Source organism: Amphiura filiformis, chromosome 3, assembly GCF_039555335.1.
Source record: "Amphiura filiformis chromosome 3, Afil_fr2py, whole genome shotgun sequence".
NCBI classification, from domain to species: Eukaryota; Metazoa; Echinodermata; class Ophiuroidea; order Amphilepidida; family Amphiuridae; genus Amphiura; species Amphiura filiformis.
Window position 1 is genome coordinate 54,914,469 of NC_092630.1, and position 13,175 is coordinate 54,927,643.

Sequence of the window (13,175 nt, forward strand, 5' to 3'; positions counted from 1 at the left end):
TCAATTTCTGTCTTTTATTTTGTACATCTGCACAAAAGGGAATACACTTACCATCCAGGTGTGATGAGATGTCTGGCTCTTACAAGGTCAGGGGTCATGAACGCTGTCTCTGACAGAATCATCTCTATGTCACCACTCCTAATTAGGTTTGAAAATCACACACAAAAATCACATACACAAAGTAAAGTATCACAATTTTTTTTTTTTCAAACAGTGTATGAACAAAATCCCAACCCTGAAACCAACATTTTAAACTTAAGTTAATTTTTTATTACTTCTGTGGTCCAGGTACATGCTGGTGATTAGCGATCGCGTAGAAGTTGCGTGGTCTCCTCCCCTTTTACTCGCTGACAACCAATGGGTCAACCGTCTTGTGGTCAAGACAGTTGATTAGCCAATCAGCGTAACTGTTTATCACTTCTGTATTTATGCTTGTGTATGCTCGGCGCACAGCACAGACCACAGAAGTAATAAAAATTTAACTTTAGTAATGATGTCCTTGTGGCTGCACATTTGAAAACAAACACACAAATGCACACTGGTAAAAGATTATGCATTAACCGTGGGCAAATTATTTCAAATTTCAATTCAGATAGCTGATATCCACGATATGTTGTATGATGGTTATGTAAAGTGTATCGAGAAGAAGTCTACAGTTGACACCTTACCAATGCACACAAATGCACACAAAAAACCCTGATACAAACACACCCCTACACACACACAAGATTTCTCAGCTTATTACTACCATTTGTCAGAGTAAATTCAAGCTAATTGGTTTTCATTTCTCTCAACTTAATTACTTAAAATATAATTGATATGACTTATTCTATACCTTGTAATTTCACCATTGTTTGCCAGTATGAAAGCAACTTGTGGGTTCACTCTTCTAATCAGTTCTTGAGTTACTTGCAAGTCACGGTCCTGTACACAAATGAACAGACAAAAAAATATATAGTCAGTATCACAATTGTACAGAATCTGTTACGCTCTGCGATCATTAATGCGTACCCTGATCATAATGTACATGCACATCACAGATGTACATAATTCGTTAGCAATCCTGTTGTACACGCAAAAGGTAAACCAGTTACAGTATGGTATTTTGGGGGTTCAGAAAAAAAAACCCTTTTTGGGTATATGACATAAAGTTTACAGTTTAACACAACAGCATTTTTGAAATTGGACTCATTGTTGAGCCAACTAGTTTTCAGCTATTTTATCATGAAATACTTACAGGTCCACTTGCTGAGCTTGTAAATAGTACATTGTTAACCCATCCTTGCATACATTGGTCTAGTAGTCTTGGTTGAGTCATTCTATTCACCATAAATGTATTGCGTGGATCCACACAGGCTGTTACAGCACCAATACGAATTTGTTTAGCCACATCAGGGTCAGGATGACTGGTGATTGCATGAACAACCTGCACTGTGTCTGCATACCTAGAAGCAAAACAATTTAAGCGCTTAAATTCAAAGTTTTATATGTTTTTGTCTTTCTTTCTTTTTCAGAATGAAAGCACAGCAAGCATTCTAGCAACATGTTACCTTTGTTTTTGTAATTTATGGCTGACAGCTTTCCCAATGGTTGATTAAATTGTAAATAAAATTATATATTCTACAAGAAATGTGACCTGCTACCACAAAATCCACCACAAGTCGCACCGACTTTATAATTATACTCATTTTGTTGAGTTGGTAGTTTCAAGATATTCGGTCTAAGTTGATGTTCTTTGTTTGAGTCTTTGTCCTTTGTGAATGGGGGGTACAATGGATCATACTACTGGCTTGTACAGGTGCGCGACAAACAAAGAACATCAACTTAGACCGAAAATCTTGAAACTACCAACTCAACGAAATGAGTATAAAGTCGTGGCAACTTATGGTGGATTCCGTGGTAGCAGGTCACATATAAAAGGGGTATAATGGTTACCTCTAGATGGTGATTTAACACTATAAACAGATTTTTTGAAGTCCACAGAAGCTCTAAAAACTACTTCAGACATATTTTACTTTACACACAATTTTGAACTTACGAGACATTACGTTGTTTAAATATAAGTTGTTTGTACAAAATTCTTGAAAATTTTCTTCAAATCAAATCAGACAATTTCAAAGTAATTTCATAATTTTGATCAACATAATGTACTTACCCCGGTACAACCACAAGTACTCTCATTTTCTTCCTACCACCAATAGCTGCCCTGATGCCTTTTTTCTTTGTAGCAGCTATTACTTTTGTTAATGAGCTCTGCACACTCTCAGCAGTGAAACCTTCAGTGGAGTCTAAAGGAGGCTTCAAGGTTACCCATCTGAAAATATTACATATCACACAAATCTCAAATAAAATGTTGCAATACATAAAATACACATATCCCCTTAGTATGACAATAGTACTACTGAAAGAAGAATGTACATACACTGGACTGTAATTACTTATAATTAATAATTAAGTTCTTCAGTAATTATGATACAACTAATCTTTTCAGATTCATAAAAAATGTGGTAAAGCATTTCAGCTGTTATCTTTTTTAATAGCTGCACATTCACCTTGTATATTTAGTTTTTGATCAGCACCAGTCTTTGTCTGCACTTACTTGAATGCACCACAACTATAGTCTATACAAAATAGTGAATATTCTCAGTCATCCAGTCGTTAAAATCACAAAGTTTTGAATTGAATCAAATACTGGAACTTACATTTTTTTTTTTTTTTTTCGTTGCGTCTGAAACCATCAGACTTCATCAAGTAACTGACCCGTTGGGCTGGTCATGTGACACTTTGAGACGGCTAGGATCGTCTTGATGGCCCGGTCCCATGCGTGAGATAAGTTGTGTCTCAGTCCCCCTTTCTTGTTAAGTGACATTGGTCATAATATTGACACCGAGGACGCAGTGATTCTCGATAAGGAGGAACAGTGGCATAGGAGAGGCATCAAGGAAGCCATCTGGGAGAGAGTAGAGCAGCCGTCACTTAACAAGAAAGGGGGACTGAGACACAACTTATCTCACGCATGGGACCGGGCCATCAAGACGATCCCTAGCCGTCTCAAAGTGTCACATGACCAGCCCAACGGGTCAGTTGCCTGATGAAGTCTGATGGTTTCAGACGCAACGTAGCAAGTTGCAAAAAAATGTAAGTTCCAGTATTTGATTCAATTCAAAACTTCGTATAGTCTATACACCTTTCTCCAGTCAGCGTTACTAGCTTTGAAGTTCAGCGTGTTCTATGTTAACTTAGCGTTACATGGTGCAAGTACATACTTTTACGCGCGTGATCAAAGTGGTGCATATGTACACGCAAGAAACAACGTTAAGCCAATGAAGCACATGCTGAACTTCAAAGTTAGTGTCACCGACTGAAGGTAGATATATAGACTACAATGTGCAAGTATTCTCCATTGGAGGTTTCTGCACAGTATTAGAAGATGATGATGATGCTGTACATACCTGCTTTGTTCTTTGGCCATGTTGGTGAGTATCTTACATAGGTTGTCTTTGTGACTTCCAGGTACACCTGTTACTATGGTTATCACCACCTGTCAATCAAGTATCAAATATGCAACATTAAAGTCATATTATAACATTTCTGTAAAAATAGATTAGTATTTATTTTCCATAAAATGTTAGCTTTTACTGTCAGATATGTCCCTTTTAATTTTGAGCCAACAAGTGAGGTAAAGCATAGAAAATTGGAATTTACTACTAGCGCCCATGCATGTTACTCCCGGGTTATAATACTGATGCGATCCTCGGGGTGTGTATGTGTATCCCATACGCCGTGTATGTACTGTGCATACGTGTTCGACTAATGTTTCCATCGTAATAATAAAATGCCGGTTCCATCTTTTTATTCAAAATCTAGGATTTTGACAAAACTGCAACACCTAAAGTCTTGATTTTTGCAGAGTATCTTTATTGACTAAAGTACATTACAATCGTGTAAAACCTGAATTTACAAACATTTTGAGGGCGTTCTCCTCAGCAAATGTTATAATATGGCTTTAACACATGAAGTATTATGGGTGCTCAGTAAGCAACATTATCATACCACTACGGGAAACATCAAAGAACACAGCTAACCAGACATTTTTGTATCTAGTCAGTGACTGCGTATAATAAGCTTTATATCTAGTCAATGAGAGCGTAATGAGCAAGCACAATACGCGTTTATGACGAGGTACACATATAAAGACACATGTAAAATGAGTGTTACTTGATTTTCAAAGCATTCCTAATCATACCTCAGTGTTTGACTGTGAAGACTCCCCATTGGTTTCTGGTGCTGCTTCAGGGGACCCTGATTGTCTCAATACAGCTGGTAGATCTGTGTATGGTATGGGTGACTGACACACACTACTGGCTGAGAAATGATCTACAAACCTAATAACAAATTAAATCAAGTCACAAACAACTTAATTTAAATAAATCAACAAGTGCAGTTTTTAGAGTGCAAATTGGCAATTACATTAGTATTTTTTAAAGATGTGTGACCAGATCGACAACCTCATCCCCCACTTTGTCAAAGTGGATATTTTGACATCAGCAAAAAGCTCAAATTTGTCTCATAATCCTGTGAAATTTAAGGCATGAAATATATTCCGTTTAGATGTTATGAACCAAAAAGTTGTAGTCTCATCCCCAATTGTGGTATAACCACACATACCATTCTATGACCATATAACTGACCTTTCCAATTCTGGCAAATGAGCCATTGCTGTATGAAGTGGCTTGCTGGCAGCCTTTAGTTTGTAGTCAGTGTCATATTTCAACTGAAGCTCATTATAGCTGTAATGTAAACAAATATAGACATTAGAATTATACTGCACTGGAACAACCTATGCTATATCTGCTTCAGACATCAATTTGTGTTTTCTTTGATGCATAATGCCCCAACAGCTAAGAGTTGAAAGCACTGCGATAGATAAGATGGACACCAGTTTGAATTTTGACATATACACAGTATCAAAAAACAAAAACAAAAACAAAAACATTTGGAATTACGGTACTCAAAAAGCCACAGGTCTCACAGCAAGGATGATGTCATGTGTAACAACTGTCATTTGGTGTAGGCCTATATTTTACTAAAAGTAGCAGAATTCAAGTGCGAAAAACAACTATTTATTAATTAGTAAAAATTTACATTTGTACATTGCAAAATCCTTCTCAACCTAGTTACTGCAAGACTTATTGTATTGATGAAACAGGTGTTCAGGGTCACAACATCACCCCAAAATTAGGTTACATAATCGCAGGAACTTTTGTATATGTACCCTGAAAATATTGTTTTCAATTTATTATGTGGCAATATAATGGCAAGTAAAATTTTAAAAAAAAGAATTTCAAAATGAAAACGTTTTGGGTCAGCTCAAAAAGTAGGGTCGTTTGGTTGAGAACAGCCAAATAATTTATTTTTTGACCTAATTGCATACTCAGACAATGTGCACTGAGTGTTCTGTACTGTGGACCAACATAATTTCATTATTTGATGGTATTCCTAGAGCTGCAGTTGTTACTGTTGCCGTTGTTATGGATACTTCTCTGTGCCTCAACGCATCAACCTCTCTGCACCAACACTTGTATAATTTACTATCTATTTGTTTTGCACCATTGACCAATAAATAAAAACAATGTTAACTAGAAGTGAAGAACCATATTTTTAAGCATAGATGATCTGTACAATAACTCACATTGCTGCATAATAGTCTGGAACCTTGTCCACAAGCTTAAGAGGGGGTGCCTCATTAGAATTCTGCCATGGAGACAATACCTATGAAATAAAGATAAAATAATATTTAACAAAGTGTTGACCAAATCTCAGTTTCCAATGATGAATTGTACCTTTTGTAGTAAGCGATGTTGAATGTTTGCATTCTAAAGACACTTTTTCAAAGCTATTGATTTCTTGCCATCATGCTTGACTTTAAGAGAAAGGATCAAATACATCTGGCTATAGCAATATTTGAACCAGCTATCTTGAAATACCAAATCCAGCTTTTTGTTTGTTACAAATTATTTGTGGTAAAATCTCTACCCCTATTTTCAATGCAAACATGTAATTTTTCACTTCATAATGTGATTTTAGGTAGACCCTGGTCTATTTGTGACATGATCTGGTCCATGGGGGCCAAAGGCGGCAAATTTGAAACTCAGATAAAGGTAAAAATATAGAGTAAAAACCATAAAATAAATAAGAAATTAGACATCAAAACACCTCATAACTTACGAACCAAGTATGCTAGACCTTTGGTGTTTTCAGTAAATGATAGCCTATTGTATGTATAATGTAATAATTACAGTAACTCAATTTTCAAAAATGTCTCCTTTGGCCCCCATGGAGCAAATCGTGTCACATTAATTGTCTAATCAACTACATTTTTCTCAATATTATAGTATGATATGTCAGACATAATTAGACTAGTGACTATTCAATACGTTTTATTAGCTCTTGCATTATACATCAATTGACTATACATTGAACTATTATCAAATTACAAGCATGCAGAAACTAAAGGCATTTCAATACAATGTCAAATGTATTTTTCCATTTTCCAAGAAACTTAAAACCAGCAGCATCTTGATATCATCCGCATCCACACATAGTTTTCGTCACGGTGGTGATACATGGGCACTTCAGTGTGGATTACCTTGGTCAATTCAAACACTCCATTAAGGGTGATTGATCATTATATGATTGTTTCATATTTATATTTGTTTATTATATTTGTATGTTATTTTTCCATTGTATGATACTGTAAATATTTTTCAATTGTATTCTTATACTTTGTAACAGGGCCCCTAGAATAGCAGTGCTTTGTTACTGAAGGGGCTACCCTGTATAATGAAAGCATAAATAAATAAATAAATAAATAACACACTAATCACAATAAAATCATTAATTCTGCAACTTCCAAATACTCAGAAAATAAACAGAGTCCTAGTCATCTACTCACGTCGCTGTAGAAAGCTTTGCGTATTTTGGTCCTTGGAGAGAAAGCAAACATGACCATGTCTTCTGCATTGTGGCACTCAGTAGGAAGATAATGACAGAGAGAACGTCGGTAGGTCACAACCAATATCCCTGTTGAACCAGAGGATTCCTGAAAATACAAATAAAATGAAACATCAGTACATTCTGATGGTCATCCAGAGGCTGGAAAAAAACAGACTTCACATTTGATATGTTGGTGAGTGGTATAATGCTGCTGTAGAAATACCAAGTTTGTTTGATCATTAAAGCCGTATTATAACATTTTCATACAAAATATGTATTTCTTTGCCATAAAAAGTTAGCTTTTACTGTCAGATATATCCCCTTTTAGTTTTGAGCCAAACAACTAAGGCAAAGCAAAGAAAATTGGAATTTGCTACCAGCGCCGATGTTGCCAATATGTATCACTCCGTTGGTCATGTTACTGTATGATCCTTCGTTGTGTAGATCACCATCCCGCACGCTATGCACATACTGTGTTATGAGCATCGCCTATTCAAAATCTTGGATTTAAACTACAGCACCTAGGGTCTTGATTTTTGCAGGGTATGTTGGTTTATTAAATTACAATATAATCGTGTAAAAAAAACCCAGAATTTTGAAAAATATTGAGGGCGTCCTCTTCGGCAAATGTTATAGTATGGCTTTAAGTTTAAGCAGATGTTTGAAGGTTTTGTTTCAATTTTCTTTCCAAGTTTCTAAGGATTAATTAAAACATCCCATCATAATTCATATACATGTTCTTCAATACAAACACACAGGTCAATAGTTTGTAATAAAATGTGGATCCAATGGTGTGTATTCTATTAGCATATATACCAACAAAATTCGTACAAGCTTACCCCATCATAGAACTGTAAATCTTCAAAATGAGACTTGGGAAAGACAACCACTCCATGCCTGGCTTGGTTGAAAATTATACCACGCTCACAGATGTACATTGTTCCTGCAAATGAAAAATAACATATTTTTTTATTTTTGTTTATAATGTACTGTAAACATTCAAATGGATTTGGCCCACTTCATAAGTTCTCTTAGCATCAACCCATGATATGTACATACCCTATTACATTTCAAAATAATCTAACACAGCCAGGTTTGGCTTCCTGTAACATGAACATATCATATCTTTATGAGTTCACTGAGCCAACTTGCCTACTCATTTTCATCACAGCTTAGACAAAGTTGCCTTAGATAACACAGGTCCATTATCTATGACACAAAAAGCTTTATTTTCTCATCTTATATAGCTAGAATTAATTCCAATGGTCATCTTACCTTCATGAACTGCTGACAACTTTGAGCTACCAAGAATAAGGGCTGTCTCACCATCCACAAGCACTTTACCAAAAGGCAAGGATCCCTGCAAATAAACAAACCAAACATCAGGTTTCTGTATGCGACGATAATATAACCAGTTTCCAATAATGATATGAGCACATCACTATTTTCCATAACCCTTCCTCTGCAAGATCAGTTAAGTAACTAAAAATAGAATCAATGCAGAAGGGAGTTTTTTGATGCTTGCATGCAAATCACATGCCTTGGGCAAACAACAGTGGCCACATATCGAGTATAAAGGGAAGGGGAGCTGGAGACCACTTACTGATGATAAACACGGTAGTTTTAAACAAACAGATGCTGAAAAGGTTGTGTGTTGTTTAACACTTCGAAGATCAAATTTGCATACATACATGATATAAAGTGAGTGCATATTTTAAGAGCATTTAGCCTAAGGCTTAAGCATTTGTATTTCGGCAATCAATCAACTCGTCCAAACCACTTTCACAACCACAATGTGAAATAGTGAAATGAATGAACCTATATTCCTATTTCTGTAATCAAGATTGAGGTTAGGCAAATTATATTTGGTGCCACAGCCTACAAAGTCTAGAAACCACTTGTCAGTTGTTCATACTATTGTAAGCTTACCTTGGTAAATGCTTTTACAACCTCACTTTGTGCTTCTTTCTGTATGTCTCCCTGTATGTATACAAATAAATAGATAACATGGACAACTTTTAAATGGAAGCAGACACATTTCATAGAAGTCACAAATCTATATTATGTGATGCAATCCAGCGAAGTGAACCTCCTGTGTTCTACAAAATCAATATTCACTTTCAGATTTCATGTCCATGTTACAATACTGTGATATCATCCAGGATTGTAGCTACGGTGGGCGGCAGTTGGCGGTGGTGCCCATCACTCACTTACGACCACTGAAGGTTCATTTTGATGCTAGAGCGGAGTAGAGCCCACTACTCAAACTAAAGAAACATGTGTATTTTGCCAAATCTATCCTTAAAGTGTCCACTTTTGTTGAAATCTTCCCTAATTCAAGCAAATTCTGTAAATTGCCGCCCGGCACTCAATTTCTGCTATAGTCTGTATATCTACCTTGAGTCACCGGCACTAGCTTTGAAGTTCAGAGTGTGCTGTGTTGGCTTAGCGTAGTTTCTTGCGTGTACATATGCGGCATGTTGATCGCGCGCGTAAAAGTATGTACACGCACCAAATAACGCTAAGCTAACACAGAACACGCTGAACTTCATAGCTAGTGCCGGCGACTCGAGGTAGATATACAGACTATAGCTACAACCCTGACATCATCATCAAATTGTCGTTCTTGATGACGATGAATGTGAACATATCTCCTGGTTGATCAAGCAAATCCACACCACATGTAACAAGCTGTGATGTTAATTACTTGGTGTGTCACCATATTGCATACTTACAGCCCATGTGATGTATCTTGGGATTCGACTAGTGATGATAAGGTGCTGGGTGTCAAAAGACTTACGCTCATCTAGAGTAACAAGAGATAGAAGCACATATCACATTGTCAATATCAAAAATGTACAGAGTGGAATGTACTATTCAGCAAATTCCTTCAGCGGTGTCCGCCTGCTCATGATTATTGCGTAAAAAGAACTAGGTCATGCGATGCTTCGCAGCTTGACCAGCGAATGAGGTGCTGATGTGATGCTGATGTGATTCAATTAGCCGATCAGAACACTACTTCCGTATACATCATAAACTGCGCCAAATTGGCATACCGCTGAAGAACCGTGCTGAAAACTATAGTACAATAAAGCAGAGGATAATGGCATGATGTCAATATGTTTAGGCTCCCACATACTGACAGCAACTGATGATACTGATTGACATAATTGGTGTTTTCACTAAAACCGAGTTCCTTGTGCTTTTTTAATTAGAGAAGATGTAGGCCTATATGCAGTATCTTGAGCAAATTTGCTCACCTCAAATCAAGTCATATCAATCTTGAAATCATAATTCTTACAATTACTTAAATTATTGAATGTTTTGATCCAGGTGGTTGTCTTGAAAGGTTTAGATTCAAATAAATATTTACCTGGATTAGCTACAATCAATCTAGAGTCAAGGAAACTCTCAGCAAATACAACACAGCCTAGGTTATTGCCACTGTGCTCTAAGCTACCAATGTTCTTTACACGAAGACCAATCTAAATAGGAAAAACATAAACATTACAAATACATAAAAATATATGATAGTATGGAATCTACATTTGTGACATAATTTGGTAGTATTACTAAACTTTCAATAATGTTGCAATATGTTTTTTCACTCATAATCTAAAGAGCATTTACATAATTATGAACTCATTGTGAAGTGAGGTTTAGACAGTAAATAATACATAGACTACCAAACTCATGACAGGTGTATAAAGTTAGCTCAATTGAGAAGGTGTTTGACTATGGTGCGAGAGGTTGCGGGTTCGAACCTGGCGGTGCCTAGTACGCTCTCGTGGAAAAATTGAGTTAGCTTGTAATTCCCCTGGACAAGGAACTTACTGCTAATTTGTCTCATTTTAACCAGTACGAAACTCGGGGAGCTGATCCTGGTTGCAAAGGTTATTTGTGGAATGTCTAGGGTGTGCGCTCTTGAAGCAGCAAAAGTCTCTGAATTGTTGTTTAATGGTTTATGGAATCAGCGACAACGTGTGCCAAGGCTTGTGGATCAATGTCTTGGCGTTGTGCCTGTGTGTAGCGCACTATAAATCACTGTGCTTTTTTTTTCTTTTTTTTTTAAATGTATAAAATCAGCCAATGAACTACTTACAGATTTAATGAATGATGTGGATTGAGCAGTGTCAATTGGTATGCTATTACCATGATGATCTAAACATTCCATTGTAAACTCAACAACATCCCTATGAAGCAAAAAGAAAATACACAAAATTAACTGTTAGAAGCTCAATGTATACAAATCAAAACTCTTTAACAGAAGTATTTAACAACTTGAAACCACTGGCAGAGAAGAAGGGCACTCGTTTACATTTTGAAGGCGTACACGGCGTAAACGCAGAAGTGGGATTCCGATTGGCTAATTAAATCATCTGACAATCATAACAACAAATTGATTATATGATTGGCCGACTACGTATCAAAGCGTTGGTCGGCGCAGAGTGGCGCTTTTGAAGAGAACACAAAGCTCCATGTACATCGCTTAATAATAGGGCGCTCGTGTCAATCAGAGCAAAAGACTGCGGTACTTCTTTGGAAGCACCTCTAACATAAGATGTAACACAATGCAATGGGTCTCATACTTTAACTATGAAGCATTCTCTGGAACACATGGCTTTATAGAAATATTCAGTATTTTTCAAAATACACAACTACCGCACAAAACTTACATCATATGTATGGCATACATTACCTTGATGAACAAAGTGAAGCAGGAAGTAGCTTTTCCTTACATTCTGTCTTCAGTGTATCCATAGCAACAGTATAAGCCTGCAACCAAAATTATGCACAGAATTTTTTAAGAAACGGTAATAGCTCAATTGTCACAAACAAATGGCTGCTTGTCATAAGAACAACGCAAAACAACGCATTGGACTTAAATGTCCAAAAGGGTACATTTGGCAGACTCTTCATTTCCAATTGCCATTTTGTGGGGAAGTGAGGCCCCTGGATGTGGTATATAGATCATTTTGGTTTATCAAAAGTATCAAAATAATACATGTACACAATTTGAATTGTATAGTATTTATTTGCAGCAGGATTATCACACTACTCGTTGTTGTTTTTTTCTTAATGTATTAAATTACACATCTTTTTTTGCTTTATTTAGTATTATTGTATAATTGGAACAATATGTATAAAGGGTGCCACAACATCACGCTGTGCGTTTAGTGGCATTCTCATCCACTGCTCCTCATGTTTTTGTAAAAGTTTAAAATGTTAATCACTATTTTATATAAAATGTGTATTTTTTGTAATTGAATGGGTGCAATAAACTGAAACTGAAATTGTGTAATTTTTGTTTTTTTAACACATACAGAAGAATTTTATCCTGCAGAAAGGAGAAAACAGACAGTGGCAGTTTTCTAATCGGTACAAAAAGTAACCTCATGCTAGAAGGAATGTGCCAATTGCTGTCAAGCTCCTGGTTGTAAGAAACAAGAATCCAAGTACAAACATATAGTGTGATGGTCTGACGACAGAGAGAAGGGTTTGTATTTGAACAGTTTCAACATTGTCTTTGCAACCGATTAAGAGAGCCCATGGAAGCCTTTTTACGCCAGGGTCAAGATGACTGAAACATACAATATGAACAGACATGTATGTTATTTGTTAAATTATCAAGAATGCAATGAGGAAAAGCTACTATCTGCAAGTAACTTGGACTGGTCCTGGTTCTGCACCACATATGCCCATGCCATTGAAGTTCAACACAGGATCTTTCCTCTGATCTACCACTGTGCAAGTCACACTACAATGAAATACATGAGTTTGAGAATAGTGTGATAAATGTCACAACTTGTGTGATAGCATACTATAATAGACATAACAAATGTCATGACCCATAACATTCCTATATTTAAATTGAGGAAATTGGGTCTAATTGACTTTATTTTAACATGTAACTTCCTTTGTGCAATATAGACATTTTTGATGAATTCTATATGATGTGTTTTATTGTATTTTAATCATGTATTAAATATATTTATATTCTCCTAAATGTATTTGTATTTTATACTCTGGTCAATGTACTGTATAATGTTCATATTTTAGTTCTTTTAGTTTGATGTGTGTATAAGGGACCCCAGTTTGTGGGCATTGTGCCTGTTCGGGGTTACCCTTTTGAACCACACATCGTTTTTTGATATTTTTTGTGCAAAACACTAGAGCTC

At 36.2% G+C, this 13,175-nt stretch overlaps 1 protein-coding gene across 1 annotated transcript in view; it reads right to left on the bottom strand.

Annotated features, from left to right (window-relative positions):
• The window catches only part of LOC140148763 (dynein axonemal assembly factor 9-like), a 59,449-nt gene that overhangs the window by 24,063 nt on the left and 22,211 nt on the right, over positions 1-13,175 (bottom strand). Inside the window, exons 16-31 of the mRNA XM_072170818.1 lie at positions 11,696-11,772; positions 11,099-11,189; positions 10,370-10,481; positions 9,732-9,802; positions 8,926-8,976; positions 8,272-8,356; positions 7,836-7,939; positions 6,956-7,102; positions 5,693-5,772; positions 4,692-4,790; positions 4,247-4,385; positions 3,453-3,541; positions 2,156-2,314; positions 1,238-1,445; positions 836-924; positions 52-138 (exon numbers count right to left, since the gene is read on the bottom strand). Coding sequence (XP_072026919.1) covers positions 52-138; positions 836-924; positions 1,238-1,445; positions 2,156-2,314; positions 3,453-3,541; positions 4,247-4,385; positions 4,692-4,790; positions 5,693-5,772; positions 6,956-7,102; positions 7,836-7,939; positions 8,272-8,356; positions 8,926-8,976; positions 9,732-9,802; positions 10,370-10,481; positions 11,099-11,189; positions 11,696-11,772 — 1,688 coding nt within the window. The remainder of the gene's footprint in view (positions 1-51; positions 139-835; positions 925-1,237; positions 1,446-2,155; positions 2,315-3,452; positions 3,542-4,246; positions 4,386-4,691; positions 4,791-5,692; positions 5,773-6,955; positions 7,103-7,835; positions 7,940-8,271; positions 8,357-8,925; positions 8,977-9,731; positions 9,803-10,369; positions 10,482-11,098; positions 11,190-11,695; positions 11,773-13,175) is intronic.